At 39.6% G+C, this 17658-nt stretch overlaps 2 protein-coding genes across 13 annotated transcripts; one reads left to right on the top strand and one right to left on the bottom strand.

Moving 5' to 3' along the window:
- Positions 1-673: 673 nt before the first annotated feature.
- casp2 (caspase 2, apoptosis-related cysteine peptidase) lies at positions 674-9107 on the bottom strand. 11 transcript variants are annotated; one of them, XM_032518707.1, is made up of 13 exons: positions 8939-9107; positions 8400-8563; positions 7594-7764; positions 7056-7130; positions 6643-6825; positions 6333-6402; positions 5783-5877; positions 5256-5438; positions 4729-4857; positions 4537-4627; positions 3614-3814; positions 2602-2711; positions 674-2464 (listed from the first exon to the last, which is right to left on the bottom strand). In XM_032518707.1, exons 2-13 carry the CDS (start codon positions 8547-8549, stop codon positions 2330-2332), a joined length of 1593 nt encoding a protein of 530 aa, XP_032374598.1. In that variant the 5' UTR covers positions 8550-8563; positions 8939-9107; the 3' UTR covers positions 674-2329. The 11 variants fall into 11 exon arrangements, with proteins under 11 accessions (XP_032374598.1, XP_032374597.1, XP_032374600.1 ...); XM_032518706.1 differs by having other exon boundaries at positions 8943-9061; XM_032518709.1 differs by having other exon boundaries at positions 3626-3814; positions 8943-9061.
- A 1602-nt stretch (positions 9108-10709) lies between these two features.
- On the top strand, positions 10710-17359 carry LOC116691239 (rap1 GTPase-activating protein 2-like). 2 transcript variants are annotated; one of them, XM_032518698.1, is made up of 19 exons: positions 10710-11184; positions 11355-11387; positions 11508-11598; positions 11790-11825; positions 11927-11974; positions 12152-12352; positions 12428-12525; positions 12791-12869; positions 13370-13423; positions 13521-13604; positions 13707-13807; positions 13898-14027; positions 14143-14307; positions 14934-15005; positions 15669-15755; positions 15860-16015; positions 16348-16431; positions 16529-16548; positions 16629-17359. In XM_032518698.1, the coding sequence occupies exons 1-19, from the start codon at positions 11114-11116 to the stop codon at positions 16711-16713; spliced, it is 1695 nt and encodes a 564-aa protein (XP_032374589.1). In that variant the 5' UTR covers positions 10710-11113; the 3' UTR covers positions 16714-17359. The 2 variants fall into 2 exon arrangements, with proteins under 2 accessions (XP_032374589.1, XP_032374588.1); XM_032518697.1 differs by having other exon boundaries at positions 11334-11387.
- Positions 17360-17658: the final 299 nt, after the last annotated feature.

Genomic DNA, 17658 nt, shown 5'->3' with positions numbered 1-17658 from the left:
TTAAAGCTGAAAAGCCCACAGGCCGTCGGAGTAGACCACCACTGCTCAGCACCCTGAAGAGACAACATCCCACTCAGACAAGTTCATCTGAACTAACTTGTCCTCTGGTTCCTTCCCTCAGGCTGATAAAACAGAAGGCCATTATGAAAGCCACACACACACACACAAAGACACCCTCCTTATTTTGTGGTCCACACGCCAGCACATAACAACCTAATCTCACAGCTACACCAGAGGCCAGCGAGAAATGTGTTACTCTGACCAACGGTGTGTGTATTTGTGTGTCAAGGGAGAATGACTGTGGACAGCTGGCTGGGCCTCTATCTGATACACTAAGAACATTATCACTGGGCGGCGGGCAGTGTGAGAGATACATACGTCCCAGTCACAGCATGGAGAGACCTGAGCGCAGAGGAATAGTGGGGAGCCAGTTATACTATACCTGAGAACAGAGCGGACAGGCTGTACGTGGGGAACAACAGACACACAAACACAGCAACAAGGAGGATCAAATAAAGTGGAGCCTGCACAGGAGAGTACACTTGTGCTGAGGCCTCACACCTAAGGTGCAGGATTCATCTTATCCTAAACAAATACGCAGTCACAGGAAAATGTAGATACACTTGTATGCACATGCAGCTGTAAAAAGTAAAAAACAAAACACAACAATTTGTCTTGTTTTAAAAAACACATGGCTGGTTTATTGTATAGAACATTTGGCAGTCATTGGTGTTGACAGAAATAAAATCCCTCCTGCCCCCCCCAACCCTGCCACTCTGCAGAGCTTGGCAGCAAATATCAACCTTCAAACCGTCTCACATGGCAGGAGAGTAACCCTTTCATACTTCAATGTTTGTGTTTAAAAAATTACAAAACTCAAAGGATAATTAGGGTGACCACCATCCAGGCCATCTACGGTATACCCGCACCTTTAATCCCAGGCACCTCACACACATCTTAAAAGCTTGTTTACAGATGGCTAACAATCAATACTGTTTCAACCACATACACAGTTTTCTTCACTGTAGTAACAAAATACACTTTGCCTGACCAGGTCTTTTCTGGGAAAGATCAATGCTTCCACAGCCTTGAGAACTGGTTCTCTCTATGTGGGGGGTGCCATAAAGATACAATGAAAACTCCATGGTCATAAATTTATCGGATAGACCATCCTCACATGGCACAGGCCAGAAAACTGCATATCGTTTATGGAAGACACAAAATACATTTTTTATTTGTACTGTATCAGATACAGTAAAATACCACAAAAACTAGAGGGACTAACTAAATGTGCAGCTCCTACATTGGGGAAAACACTATTAGGAGTCAGCGTAAAGGTCAGAGTTTACACTGCAGGTGTATGACCCCAGAAGTAGCACCACATTCCCCAGGCAGCCCACCACCCAGGGATCAATCTACAGTAACACAGCTGATATGAAGTGAAATTTACAGTGGATGCCCTCTTTACGCACTTTGAGGTTTAAATGCAACATTTCCTGACTGAACATCCACAAACGAAAGCAAATAAATGACTGAAACAATTCAAGGTATTGTGAAGCTGCCCTGTAGGTTTTTGTCCTTAAAAAATACCTGTTGCAGAGAAAAATAAATGTTTAATCATCTATGTAGGTATTGACTATACCTAAAATAAAAGCTGTCTGCATCCTAACACTGAAGATCAATTTGAAGTGGAAATAGGATTATTTATGAAATATTATAAAGGGAGATGATAAAATGCATTTGTCTTTGCTGTGCTGCCCTCTGCCTGGCACTACACTAAAAACAAGAAATGGTCACAAACAACAAATTCACATACTAACATACAGTTAAAGACAATGGGCTTAAAACCCTTATAAAAACAATTTTATACAAAATAAAGCCACAAAAATAGATCTGTGTACAAAATACATCTTAAAAAGAGAGAGTGGAACCTCAAAGTACTGTAGCTGTGCAGTAGGAAAACAATGAAATACGATTCTGTCTTTGTCTAAAAAGAATTATCACAAACTCCTCTAACTAGCATTGACACAGACACACAAGTAAGTTGTATGCTAATGTGTTATATAAGCTGACATAAGCAAGCAACATAAGCTGGCTCCTTTTTTATTTCCAAGATTGATGTGAGTGTATGCACAAGTGTGTGTTTGTGCATGTCTGAGGAGGCAGTATTTACACAGAAAATATGAATGAATCAATCCTGTTTGGAAGTGAAGTTGTAACTAAGGAATGTGTGAGTGTGTGGCAGTAATTGGAGTGGAATGAACATTTGTTTGCCCTTATTGAGAGGCTTCAATGCAAGGAATGCTCTCTGTGTGTGTGTGTGTATTAGTCAATACTGGGGCTGGTACTTGGGGAAAAGGTAGAGGTCTTTGCACAATGAGCTGGTGAACTCCGACATCTCTTTGCAGCGATGGTGGGCGGTGCCAGGAGCATAACCCTCCCGCTCCTTAATACGCCTATTGACCTGGAGACAGATGGGAGGGGGGGAAAAAAAAGAGGCTTTTTTTAGATTACAGTGATGTCGCAAAGACGTTTATCAAACAAGAAAGAATATTTTACATTATGAATGCAAATATGTGGGTATAGGTCCCTTGTGTTCACCTGCACCATGATGTCTGAAAGGTGTGTGTCTCTGGCTTGGAGGCGCAGTGCTGTGTTAAGTTCCTGGATAAACCAGGATCCTCTCTTGGTGTTCCGCATGGCTGCTGTGCCTTGAGGAGCAAGATATCAAATACAGGCATCCAGATGAGATGCAGGGAGACAGATCCAAGATATTTACACAACTAGAAACAGAAACTATCTACTAGTAAAAAAAAACAAACATCTTAACATCTAAAACCGTGATAGCTGTCGAGAAAAAGAAGGGTGGCACAGCTGACAGGAATCCACCAAAACAATTTTAACCCCTGGCACTTTAGTTATTAAAAAGTGATAGTCCACCAAATTAGCATTGCACTTCTACAAACCTATGCAGCAGAGCTAGACCTCATTTCTTATTCCACGCATTACTCTTTCCTGGCAAAACCTGTTGACTACATTACCCACGATGCTACGGTGTGGTTGGCGATTGAGCCATGAGTCACAAGCAGAGATGACAAGCAGGCTATAGAAATCTGGTAACCTCACTTTTTTATTTTAAAACTTGTCATTTTCAGCTCCAAGCTGAACTTTAGGCAACTTCTCAAACTTCCGCACAGCTCCCCTTTTAGTTACAAGAGGTTTTATACAACATTTCACAAATTCAGTAGTACTTTCCAAGCACGATTAACAGACTTTCATGTGTAAAATCGGTGGAGTTCCCCTTTAAAGCCTCTAATATCATTTCATATTGGTTTTATTGAAGTAAGATCCTATGAATGCTGGATGCAATACTGGCAGAAAACAGGTGCACATTAAAACCATAGTTGGGTACAGGATGAAATCTGCAGAGAAAAAAAAGGCAGAGAGTCCACACAGATTTATTTTTGATGGCTGAAATGTCAACTTCTTTTGCATTGCATGGATAACTGCACATTTGCCTCTTCTCACACTGCCTCGCTCATTTTTGTTTTTTACTTCAACAACACATTTGATACAAAAATCCACTCCAGAAAATCAAAAGTGACAGACTTACAAATTCTCTGACCTTTGAGCGATGCAAAGCCACAGATCATGTCAGACCGCTGGGGCAGTTTAATCCTGGGCCTCCCAATGTCCCCTCTCTGTCTACAGTGGGCATCACCCTGTCCTTCCCTTCCAGCATCCAGCTGTTCACAGCATGGTGAGCAGGTCCTCGCTGGCCCATCTATCTGCTCGACACCACAGTCCATCTCCTCTGGAAGACAAGAAAGTTTAAATTTAGTTAACATTAGCTAAATGTTGGTTTTGACCGCTATGCATTCTCACTAACCTAGAAAAAGTTTTAAACAGTAAGTGAAAACAGCATGTCGCATGAATGAGACAACCTGCAGCAGGAGAAAGGCAGACGGTCTGTTGCAGGGTGCGCCAAAGTTAGCTTCTTGTCTCATCTGGTGTCTGATAAACAGTAAATTCATCAAATTCAAAGCCTCTAACGCTTTTTTCCAAGCTGTTGTAGCCATCATATTCCACAGGACCCTCATGAGCGCAGCTTCCCTGTGAAATCAGTTGCCGAGGCTTTCGTCCTTGTTTGTCACTCTGACTGAGGAGAAAATGCTGTACTTGTGCTGTTGTTTATTTGGTTGCCATGACTTTGCCAGTGATGACGTCCCGTCACTGTTCCAGTTGCTCACCCTTAAAGGGGAGAGAGGGCGGATGACCGTTCGCTTGAGGGGACAGCTCTACAGAGTTGAGTAATTGCGACTTCCTGACATTTCATACAAATCTGAGGCAGCAGAGTCAAAATACATAGTGGAAATACTGCAATACCGTAAGCTTGGGACTGCTACATTTACATTTATTGCATACATGAATATTGTGAATAGCCTTTAGAGGTTTAGAAACGTATTATACATAGATTTTCCTAAATCCACATTAATGATGATAGAGGTGCATGCAGAATAAGATCGAGAGTCTTACCTCCTCTGCAGGCCTGGATGAAAAAGACTTTTGGCTTGTTCTGTAGCAGGGGACAGTGCGCGTTGTCAAAGGATTTAAACACCCAGTCCAGCTGAAATTAAACAAGGGACAAAGTTACATGTCTGAAAAATGGCTGCATCGTTACCCTTAAATGACATAATGTACAAACTAAGAAAGATAACAAACAAATACCTGCAGGAGCTGTCCATCTGTACCATATATGGCTCCATCCACTCCGTGGGAGAGCAGACACACCACACAGCTGTCCACTGTCCGGTGGTCTGGTTGACTGCAAAAGTTCTCAATGCACGACCTCATGTTCTACACAAGGCATAAGAAATCAGGAAAATTGTGGTTAACACAGACTGTTGCTTTTTAAATACTGAACAGGTTGGTAAGGCAATCATGTGGTGTCATTGATCATTCTGGGTGTAAGTTAAAAATCTATTTAAAGTTAAGTTCTCCCCACTCGCACAGCCAACATCCATGATTTGCAAAGTGTGTTTTCTTTATAATACACTGAAAATGTGCTAACCTCAACCTCAAACATTTTTTCCACAAACACTGGCTGGGGGATTTTCAATAAATGATTCAAGACAAAATGTTGTTTCTGTCCCTTTTAAAACTTCCCTGTTTTTGCTTTGCCAACTAAATACAATGGTTTTTGTTTCAAATAGCATCCTGTAAAAAACATACTGAGCCTGCATTGTGTGCGTTACCTGAGCAGTGAGGTCTCTGTGGACTGTAACTAGGTAGTCCAGCTCTGTGAAGACCTTCCTGAGGACCTCGTCGTCCACCTCACCTCCCTTTCTAGGGTCGAGGTCCGGCGCCGCACAAGGATCAAAGGTCACGTTACTGATCACCAAAGCAAGACCACGAGGGGATGAATTCATTTTGTAAGACTGGGGTGCGGGAAGTGAGAGAGAAAAACAAAGAAACATGGTCAAGAACCATTTCTTGACCATGTTTCAGAGCTCAATTTGTCCAAAATAACCTCATTTGCACAAAAAAATCTTGTTTCTATAAAAGGCATTAACACCTTGCATTATTCCATTACTTTTTGAAATTACCAATTTATAATCCATACATTTTATTTATCTCTGCCTTTAGTGCTGTATTGTGACTCAAATCCAGAGAGTTGGAGTAACACTGAAGGCAAGTATTTCTCAAAAAGTAACAGGTAAAACTTAAAAGAGTAAGTAACTGCAAACTTGTTGAGCTGACCTGGTAAAGAGAAGTTTATTACCTGATGGCAGCGAGAGAGGTAAAAGTCGGGAGTGCACGGGAGCACAGGAGTGTTGATGGGACTATCTGCATCCAGACTAAACTCCATGGCCTCTGCTGCACACACAAAACACATTACACATTAAACTCTGCTTGTTACAAAGTTAAGTTGCTGATGCCAAGTTTTCACATCATGGTGTTCTCCTGCCAGCCATGTAACAACAAACTTTGTACTACAATGCTGTGAATGAGTCACTCTTGGGGCGTGGCGCCTGTAGGTACAGACAGTAGCTGAACTCGAGAGCAACCACACTCCTGCCCTTCTCCCAGTGAGAAGATTATATAATAAACAGTTCACACACACACACTGGACTCTCTTTAAAGCTGCTGGATGAAAAATATTTTTGTTGAGGTAAATTTGATTACCTGTCTATTTAAACTAAACTAGACAACAGATAAGCCTTCTTCTCCACACACCACCCATTGTATCCACAGAAACAAAAAAATATTGACAACAGAGACAGAGAAACCTATTTTAACCTGAATTCAGGCCACGCTGCACTACCACTTACCATGTGTCCTTCCTCTCTTGGCAGCAATTTCTTCTTGGGTGGGAAATGGAAGAGAAGAGTCCACACACCTCTAAAATTCAAAATCATGCACAAATGATTGATGACAAAACATCAGCTGCTTAACACATACAAAAGAAGACAGATAATGAAGGATATTGTTCTTTGCTGTGGCAGCAAGTGTTGCTTGTTTTGGAAAAATGACAACGGCACTCCTAACCTAACTCGCTGAAAATGTCCCGCCTACTGTCTGACTACCTCAGCAGGCCATCTGGTTGTCTAACATAAGGTGGATGGGGTTTGTGATTCTTACATCTGTCTGCTTATCTCTTCCTCTTTTCTTTGTCCGCTGTCTCTCTGTCATCCTGTCTTCCTCCCTGACTGGGATTAATCCTCTGAATGGTGACTCTGACCGCAGGCAGCTATCTGAGGTTTGGACTGGACATGACGAGGTGCTGCTCACCTCACTCTCTTCTTCTCTGTCTACTGAGGATGTCTGTGGGAGACCATTTCAACTGGAGCATACTGTTATCAGAGATGTCTAACTTTCTTCGATCTGTGAGCACGTTAAATTGACTTACAATTATGAAACCTCATTAAAATACATATTCAACGGCACAGAGTTTTCCAGAGATTAGTGTTTGTTCCATCTAAGTCTTGTAGAAATGTCAACAGTGACAATAACTGTAGTAATCCTGGTTGAAGGACTATAAGTACCCTGCTCACCTCTCTCTTCTTTTCTGCGGTCGGCATTACAAGTCGGCCTGTATTTCCCTCGGGCTCTTCCTCAGGCTGAATAATCTGTGAGCAGAAAACAATCTAAAAAACTGCACTAAGTAAGTCCCTGCTAGGAATCTGCTGTGTATACTAGGGCTGCACAATAAATAGTTATTTGTATCCTCCTTGCAATTTCAACTGGCGCGATAAACACATTGCGAAGGACTGCCACACATTGTGAGATACACTCAGGGATTTTTTTTAGTTAGTTGAAAGAGAGCACCAGTAGGAAACTGCACTTTCAAATGAAACTATCCCTTTTTAAATATAAATAGTGCCTTTTGTGTTAATTTCAAGGTTCAATTTGTTCAATAAAAGAATGTTAGAAATATTTCCCTTCAGTTTTCTTAATTCAACAAGCAATTTGTTGTATGTTAGCAGTATACAAAAAGCAGCAGAACTGAAAACTTGAATATTTTCCTAATATCGTGCAGCTCTAGTGTATACTGTAGCTTTTTGTTGAGTGTTTGATAAAGTGCACAATAACCTCTACAGGCATATCTTTGCCATCTTTTTCTGGGGATTGTGTCAGCAGGTCATACAGGTGCTGCTGCTCAGTTTCACGCAGAGCTGAGCAGAAGCTGCTAAAGGCTCGGGGTCCCCGTTTTGGCAAGAGTAGTAGTAAGCGCCAGCTTCGTTTCTGAGACGTTTGCTCAGCCTGGAGAAGAGGAGATCAGACCAGAAAATCTAATTATTACTGGCAAAGATGACATATTATAGTACATTGCATTCACCATTATCTACATCCCTAATATAAAGACATTTTTTTTCCAGCCCTTGCCCAAGGTTGACGCACTACAGTTAGGCGTCACCACAATCTTTCTAACAATAAAATAGAATGATTTCAACCAGACACTGGTTAAAGGGGGCATTTCAGATGGTAACCAGTTAAAGTCAGCCAGGAATAAACCCATGCATTTACATTAAAATTGTTAGAAAACTGATGGCTTTGTCAAGCTTTTATTTTGATGTTTTTGTAACTTTATCCATGCCAGACTAAACTGAAATTCCCCTCTAACTTAGTGGATCCCAACCTACTTGGCTAGTCATCCCTTAAAATCTACTTATGACCCCTCAACAAAGTTTGAGTCCTTAGTGTGGACATGCATGGCAAGCAGGTCGGCCAAATAGTGATTTAGTTTAATTTAAAACGAACTTATGAAAGCAGTTTTAACAGGTGTATCTAACATCCAAAGTGTAGGTAGCTTACATAAGTTACAGGTGAACGACTGTTCAGACTTATTACATGCGGTTCCTAAATTAAAAGATATCCATATATCAGTGTTAACATACCATGATGCTCTCTGCCATGCTTTCGGTTAGGATGTCGTCTGCCTGTAAGGACTGTATGAGCAGCTCATCCACCACTAGCTGTTTGATGAGAATATTGGAGCCTCTCCGAAGAGCCCGTTTGTCCCGCTCCAGCATGCCACACTCCAACATTTTGCTCCAACAGACTGGGCACAGGACCGGTGACAAGACACATTAACCTCCGTTACAATACGACGGAAGTTATACTACAGTGTAACAAAGCGACAGGCAATGTCAACAACTCCAGCGTCTACCTACAGCACACGTTAGCAACCGGGCTGTGTATCGTCGTATACCTCACTGTTGCAGCTAACTAATGCGTTTGCCAAGACGATAACAATATGTAAAGCTTTATATTGTAATTACCAAAACGGCATGATGCAGGAGACTATAGTAAAATTATGCTGACATTAAAGTGTTGATGGCTAAATACCAATGCTAACTAGCTAGCTAGCTCATTTCGGATTGCCCCTTTTTTTCTTGTATGTAAGTGAGCGAAATGTAATTCCTTCCAAACTTACTTATCGTTCCCCTGTTTCTGCAACAGATGATCAAATCGTCAAAAAGGCACAGTAAAATGTCGTCGTGTTTAATGCTATTTCAAACATCCCGTCCTTTTCCCACACACGACTAACTTCCGCGGGTAGCTAACTCGGTACCAGTGCTGCAATGGGGATGGGGTTGCAAAAGTCTTTTTTTTGGATTCTGACCAATGACAGCTAAATATATTATGAGTGGCGTTTCAAATCTCCAATCACCTGGTTTCAGGGTGTCACCTACCGTAAAACTGTTGAAAGATAAGGGCTTTAAGAGCATTTTGAATTTGAATCTTGTTTCTGTAAATAAGTAGCCAATTGATAAGGAGCACTTTGATGATAGGCAGACACCGTTAACTAATAGAGAACCATGGACTGTTATGGGATTCAAAATAAACAGAGGCTTGACGAGCTTAAAATCATAAAACAACATTTAATTAATACATGTAATTAACAGTGGTGAAATGTATAATGAGGAAATATTTTACTTAAGGAACATTTTGGGGTAGCCTACTTGTACACTACCCAATGAAATAGAAGGTAACATTTTGCTGTAAAAATGCATATGATATCACATTTTTTAATATGACATATAAATGTGTGTGGGCACCAAGGTAGCTCACCTGGTAGAGTCAACGTAGCCGCTGTGGGTTTGTTTCCGACCCGTGGCCCTGTGAGATGGAAAGGGATGGCTTTATTTGTTACATTTGAAATTTGTTATGTTTGAAAGTGATGTAATACGTTTGGTTAATTTACAAGAAAGCAACACTTGAAACTGGTTAAACACAACTTCCTAATTCTGAATTATATCCATAGCCCAATATATTATTTATTATGTACAGTCATTCCAAAAATGAGTCTGGAAGTGTCTACTTATGTCTCTGTACTCTGTACTGCATCTAACGATCAACAACATACTCTCAAAAAATGTAGAGACCACTGGAACTCTTTTAACTGTTAACAACTGTTTGGATTAAGATTTGACAACAACAACAACAACAACATAAACACAAAAGACGGATACGCTTGTAAAGGATAATGCAATGTTATTGTTCCCCCTACATGGGGTGCTTGTCAAGTGTTTTAGAAATCGGAGTTGTCAGTTCCACCAAAGAGACATTTCCCTTTTTAACTTCTCACATGGTTTTCTTTAAATGCCTGCTTGAAACGTAAAAAGGTAAAATGATTCCAATGTTTCATAAATGCATAAATCTGAGAAATGTCCCAAATATAAATACTAGTTTGTGTAGCAGAACTTAGTTTTTTCCTTCTTTCCTGCCCCATTAATCATCTCACAACCCGTAAGATTTATCTGGCGATCCTTTAGGGGCCCAATGTTGGGACTCTTTTTAAAGTATAAAACTAGCTACTAGAAAACTACACCAGCAAAATAATTCTTGTTTATTGTTCATCTTAGTACAACATTTTTACTTTTGTTAGTTTGATAAATATGTGCTCTGCATTTCTCAAATGATACAGACAGTATTTGTTTAAGATATGCCGTTAATAGAAATGGGACTTTGTGTCATGTGGGACACCATTTAATTGTGGACACCTCTTATCTCTGTCTCTTTCCCTTTCTTTTTTCTCTCAATCTCTCCTTAGTTTGCCTTTCTCTACTTCCCTTTCTTTTTTGCTCTCTCTCTCTCTCTCTCTCTCTCTCTCTCTCTCTCTCTCTCCCCCCTAACCTCAGGCTTTGCCCTCCCCTGCTGTCTATCTCCTCACCCTCACTGTGTGTGTGCTGTCAATAATTAATGATCCTTACTGACTCAAAGGGTAACAGGTCCGGAAGAAAATGTCTCAGCCCTTAATTTATTATATAAAGTATAAGTCTATAAGTCTATCTTCAAGTCTAGTCAGTCTGAGAAACCACCACGAGTGTCTATTCAAGCAGAAGGATCGATGGCATGAAGCAGCCAGACCGTGTCCGTTTTATAGTTTGTGGCGGTGGCTACACCTGTGACCATGAGGTGGTTAATGCTGAATGTCTGGCTGACAGCAGGACAGAGGGAGGAAAGGGAAGCTTAAATGAGTGAGAGGCAGGGGGCAGAGAGGAGGAGGAGTGACAGAATGATAGAGTGAATTAATTCAACCTTGGCCAGCCCTGATTGACTCAGTAGCAAACTGGCATGTACAAACATTCACAGTGACACCAAAGCTATGGAGAGAGAAAAGAGGAATGACATGTCTTTCTCCAGAAAGAGAAGTTTCACTTTTGGGGCATATGGAGGGTGAGTAAAGACACTGTTTGTCTGTAATTAGGACTGAGATTTCCAAGTCAACTGAGTAGCTACCTATATACTAAATGATAATTACATTATTTTGTAGATATATAAGTGATCCTATCTATGTTGGATGATCCGTTTTCTTCTTCGAGTAGTTCTCACTTCCTTGTTTACAGTGTGGACAAATTCACATGTGGGGATGAGACGAGGTGAGGTTTTAATTTCTATCTTATTGCAGCTGTTTCGAGCTAATATTCAAGATGTAATGTATAAAGTGAGAACTGATTGAGAAGTGATGAATTGTGGTGTAAACAAACCTGTTGCTGCAGACCTGAATCTGCAGAGGACAACATAGTGGACATCCTGGACTCTCCTGCCAGTGACAGAAAGCCTTTCCTCTCAGCCAGCAGCAACCAGAGGGTGATATCAATAGCATGTTCAGCTTGCACCTTCCCCTCTTATTTTCACTGAATACACTTAATGCTTTTTCATATCCTGCATTTCTCAGAAGTTTCCATTTGCAACTGAACCATTTGTCATGTTCCCCTTCCTCCCCATATTTCTCCTTCCCTTTCTCTCTGTCTGCATTTACTGCCTGTGGTTTGTATCAGGACACAGAGCTGTTTGAAATAATTGAAAAGCTGCAGGTGAGTTAAAGCACAATTGATCTTGTTTGGTGCGCTTGTTCAGGGCTGTCTGAGCGAGAGAAGTTTCTTATCATCTTATCAATACTTCCCTCGTCCATCAGGGCAGCAGGATCGATGAGCAGAGGTGTGAATTTCCTCTTCCGCTGAAGGTTAGTTTTCAATGTGAGAATAAGAAACACACAGAGTTGACTATTTATGAGTTTGATCGTGTGTGTGTGTGCGTGTTTGTGTGTTGACCTTTCTGTAAACGACATGACATTTGTTCCTAAAACAAGAGACACGAGAGCCCCTCATCATCATCAAGTGCTCCTTTGTCTCTATTTTAGTCTCAGCTTTTAAAGATAGGTGGAGGAGACCTGCCACTCATCCTCCCTCCGAAGCTAGGGGGCTACTGGATAGACCCCCCTCTGGCGAGGCTTGTGGATGTGAGTCCCACCTCCTCCCACTGTGGCGTTGATCCAGAGAGCTACGACATTATGGAGAGAGATGGGGAGGCCAAAATCTATCACGAGTTCTTCCGCTCACGTGTAAGCAGACTTTGTCTAAAGTGTCAACGTTATCTTTCCTGAACTTGTGTTTTTATCATGTTTTGTTCCCTTTAGTACCATCACTCATTCACAGCAGTGGATCCATCTTTGGGGCCTTTGGTTCTCTCTGTGTGTTTGGAGGAAGAGGAGAGCAAGCTGCGGGTGATACTAAGGTAGAGATCTTAAGCCATTTCAGCCAACTATGAGATTCTTTTTGTATAATCCAAGCTGCAATACAAGACGCATTTCCCAGAGCATCGTGCATTCCCCTTCCTCTCAAAAAATGTGTTCATCCACAAGTTCAAGCTTCACTGTGCAGAATGATGTTTGAGCAGAGGCTTTACATTTTCATTTGAATGTCTCTGTATGCAGTAACTGGTAATTCCAAGTAATCCTGCATCACAGACGATAATGCCACGATTGTTTCTTGTCTCCCAGAATGAAGCAGTGCACTCTGCATGGAGTTTTTGCTGTCTCTCTTTTCCCAAACATCCCATCTGCCGTTGAATTAGCAAAGGTATCAAACTATTATTCTGGTAAAGGAGTATTCATATCCAATACTTAAGTAAAAGCAGCAGCACCACACTCTATGTACATAAGCATTATTAGCCGAAAATACTTTAAGTATCACAAGTAAATGTTGGTTGAGTGTTTTTACTTTATATGTTATCATTTTTATTGATGCATCAACATGTATGAAACATTGTTATTGTTGTATCTTGAGGTGGAACTCATTGTATCTACTTTATATCCTGTTATATAGTTTCATTTATTTAAAAAATCATCATCTTTTTTAAACTGATAAACTGAGTAGTACTATACTACTACTGAGTAACTATAGCTGTCAAATAAATATAGTGGAGGGGTAAAGTACAATATTTATTTCTGAAACAGAATGAAATAGAAGTATAAAGAAATATACAACAGAAATACTCAAGTAAAGTACCTCCAAATTTTACTTTAGTACAGTATTTGATAAATGTACTTCCTCTGGTTGATGACAAGTTTTCTCTGTAGATGCTCTGTGACAGAGTGACTGTCTCAAAGTTTGAAGTGGTCAGCTTCCTCAAGGTAATGCTCTATAAAATGACTAATAAGTAAAAAATGAAGGACCACTTATTTCAGACAAATCCTCTGAAAGCTTCTCTCCCTCTCACTCATCCCTCAGGCTCCAGAACTCATAACCGCATTTGATGAACACAGAGTGTCTCCTAATTTTAAGTTTGGCATTTTGTACCAAAAGGACGGGCAGGTACGAAATTGTGCAGAAAATGTCCTGCATTCATAGAAATGACATGAAATATGGCACCACACCACAACCACCGTCTCTTAGACAACATCCATCTCTCTCTAGTTCACTGAGGAGGACATACTTTGTAACAATGAAGAAAGTGAAGAGTTTAAAGAACTCCTTTCTATTTTGGGAGAGACGGTTCAACTGGAAGGCTTCACCGGGTAAAGTGCACCATGTCGATGTTGTTCAGCGGGATGAATGACACATGCAATATCATCACATGATTTCTTCTTCTCACTTTGTTATCTCAGGTTCAGAGGAGGACTGGATGTGTGTCATGGTCAGACAGGAAGTGAAGCTGTCTTCACTTCCTTTCATGGGAGGGAAATCATGTTCCATGTTGCAACTAAACTGCCTTTTACAGAGGGCGACCCGCAGCAGGTCAGTCATTGTGTCAGCCTGATGATTCACAGCAGCCTTTCTCAGGCTATTTTGATACTAGTTAGAAAACAAAAGTTTTGAGCTAACACGGATACACTTTTTCCCCCCTACACAGTTACAAAGAAAAAGACACATTGGTAATGACATTGTAGCTTTAGTCTACCAGGAGAGCCAAACCCCGTTCCTGTCTGATGTTATCAAGTCTCACTTCCTGCACTGCTTCCTGGTGGTCCGGAGGATTCAGGTTCCAGAGGAGAAGACAGGTGAAACTGCGTACCAGGTGAGTGAAAAACAAGCCCACTTGGATATAGCATCCCTATGATAAGTGGAATGCTGTCATTTTGTTAAATCTGATTCACCCTCATATCAAAAAACAAACTTTTTAAAGACCGATGTTGGATTTTTTGGGCTGATACCGATATTAATATTATAGAGAGCTAAAAAAAAAATCCTAAATGTTGCCTGATATTTGTTTCTTTAACATATACATTTGAACTAACAAACATTTTTTTGAAAAGAATATTTTAGAGTTCGAAGTTTGATCAAGATATGTGATCTTTGTGGGACACTTTGCAATAGAAAAATAAACTTGTCACTGGTCTCTTAGTGGACAAACTATGTCATTCTAAACTGATTTTTGTTACTCTACCGGTAGTCTATATCCTTGACGTTCCACTTCCGGGATTTGTCCGGTCCCACAGGAAATTTCACTTCTACTTTCTTTGTGTTGGAATTTTAAATTTGGATTTAGATTAGTGAGGACTATTGTTAACTGCTCCTCAGATCTCTGCAGGGTAAATTGAGACAGCTAGCTGGACTATCTGTCCAATATGGGTTTTCTATCGCATAATAATAATTGCAGCCAGAATGGCTTATCAGTCAAATATTCATTTTTTGTCTTCACAGGTGGCTGTAACAGCCAGAGAGGATGTTCCTCTCTTTGGTCCGTCCCTCCCAGATCCTCCCATCTTCACAGATGTAAGAAACAATACAAAAGTCACCAAGCTGTTTTCATTTCTCTAAATATATATATATACATACACACACATATACATTCATACATACATACAGTTTGCTGCAGCAACAGCTAAACCTTTAATTTCAACCATCTTTTTCTTTACTGTCTTGCTTAGTCTACCAGTGACTAACGCCATCTTTACAAATATACATCAAAATGTTTTTTTGCTTAATTTTTTATTTTCCATCATTTTTGGGAGTTGTTTCACCACCACCCACAAATTATATAAATGATTGCAGCTGTAAACGGCTCCCTCATTTTCTTTGTTGTTGCATTGTGGAAGAATAGTGTATTAATAGAACATTTAGTATGTATGCTGTCGGCTTTGGATTTACTTTACTTTTTTCAATTTTCTAGAGGGAACACTACTCCAAATCTGCTTAGAATAAGTATTTAGTATGGAATTGGAACACGGTCTAGCCATTGTCCTGTGGTCTTGTCTGTCTTGGTTTTTGATCAATATTTTTTTTACTTTTGCCTGCCTATGGTCATTGTCTAAAAAACCCTGCTTTGATCGCCCACTCGGTAAACTTTGTAATTTCTCCACCTGTCATGGCTGCTTACCTGAATCACTACAGTACAAATGAATTATTGAGATGCATCACAAGTATCCTGTCTTTTAGCGTTTCCTGCTGAGAGAATTCCTTCTGACCAAACTCATCAATGCAGAGATTTCCTGTTATAAGGCTCAACAATTCAGCAGGCTAGAGGTAGAGGGGAAAAAAGTTTTTATTTATGCTTTTTATTCGTAAATATCCAAGATTGTTCCCTGATTTCTCTCTGCCATGTGTGCTCTCCTGTCCCTCTTACCAAGCTCCGCACTCGTTCGTTGCTCCTGGAGAGCCTGCAGGCTGAACTCTCCACCCGTTCCCAGTACATGATGGGAGATCCATCTCTGTCGGTTCTCCCAACTTCTGAGGTTACACGAGGGGTGTCTGAGGGAAGTGGAGGATTCATTGAAAACTTTAAGGTAAACGTCGGCCCCCCAAAAAACTAGTGAAATAAATTAAAAGTAATAACTTTATCCAAAAAGAATACATGAATATAAAAATTTGGTAATTTGTCACACAAATAAATGCATTTAATTTATTAATTATTTTATTTATTTTCAAATTAACCTGCACATTTATGCTCTAGGATTTATGCTTCTATGCTATTATTTTAATAGAGTAATTTGTTTATTTATATACTTATTTATTATAATGGCAGCTTTAGTCCTCCATACACTTGCCTTTCAAGTTTTTAAGAGACTCTCTCATACTATCTCTCTATACCATTTCCCTTCTGAATCTCTGTCATTAGAGAGCCATAAGAGTGCGGAGTCACTCTTTCGAGACTCTTGGGGTGCCAAGGAAGACTGGTGGCATTGCAACACAGAAGCAAAAGGTAAAATGAACAATGGGATTGAATGTGCGTGACTGAATAAATACATATTGAAAGATTTGAGCTAAACATATTCTAACTTTTCTAACTTCTTTTACAGACAGATAAAGATGGAGAGAGGTAAGACGTATTGAAACAGGTAAAAATGTTGGTCCCATGATTAGAAAAACAGACTGTTAACTGTTGCCTCTGCTTTACAGTGACAAATCTCCAGGACCTCTGCCTTCTGACAGTCAAGGGCCGGCTGAAGTCAAAAATCAAGCAAGTCCTCAAGAAGAGACATAAAAGGAAATATCAATTTGTAGATTTAAGTGTTATTATACTCATACTTTGCTAGCGTATGGTTACTACTTTCTTATCCTGTTGGATGGCTTAAATGTAAATAGAGTTTTGAGAATATATTTATAATATATATTTATTTTACTGTCATAGCAGTATTCAACATTACTTAAAAGCTCAACATTGTATTTTAGTGAAATGTTTAAGAAATAAATGTTTTGAGTTTACACAGTTTTTAATATCAATAAAAATCTTTACTTCAATGAGGGATGTAAAGAGAGGAAGTGGAGAGGAGAGAGAGCGTTTAGGAATAACAAAGGAAATTAGATTAAGATTAGCACAATATGCAGAAATTGAAGAATGATGATTGTTTTGTTGATGACAATACGCATAATGATACCAGTAAAACATGATTATTAAAAGACTGATGTTCAATTTAGGAAACAAACAAATGTTATACCGAATGTAAAAAGAAGCAGAAGAGAAGAAGAAGAATGTGCTACCAGTAATTGATAAAGTATTCAGATATTTTCGTAAATGAAAATACTTTGAGTAAAAGTCGGAATTAAACATTTTATCATCAAAATGTATTATATGACATAATTGGAGTTATTATTACTGATTCTGTAATGTATAAACTGTATTTCAGGTTTCCTGTGTACAATCTTAACGCAAAGAACCTAGTAGATATAAATAAATGTTGTGTAATATTCTACATGAATAGATAAATAATAATGATTAAGTGAAATATTTTTCTCCTAGATGTTTAGCAGAAGCATAAAGTAAAAGTAGCTACCTCATGTTTTTAATTCTTGGAAATACATCTTTGAAAATATATTGTTGTTTAATTATTGACTTCTTTTTTTATGTATTTGTTAGTGTTTAAAATTAGACAAAGGTGCTAAAAATATATAATGACAATAACACAAAAAAGTCAGACATAACAAATGG

This window comes from Etheostoma spectabile, chromosome 6, assembly GCF_008692095.1.
Source record: "Etheostoma spectabile isolate EspeVRDwgs_2016 chromosome 6, UIUC_Espe_1.0, whole genome shotgun sequence".
In the NCBI taxonomy this organism is placed as follows: Eukaryota; Metazoa; Chordata; class Actinopteri; order Perciformes; family Percidae; genus Etheostoma; species Etheostoma spectabile.
Note: the sequence above shows the minus strand (reverse complement) of the source record. Positions and strands in the feature narration are given on the sequence as shown.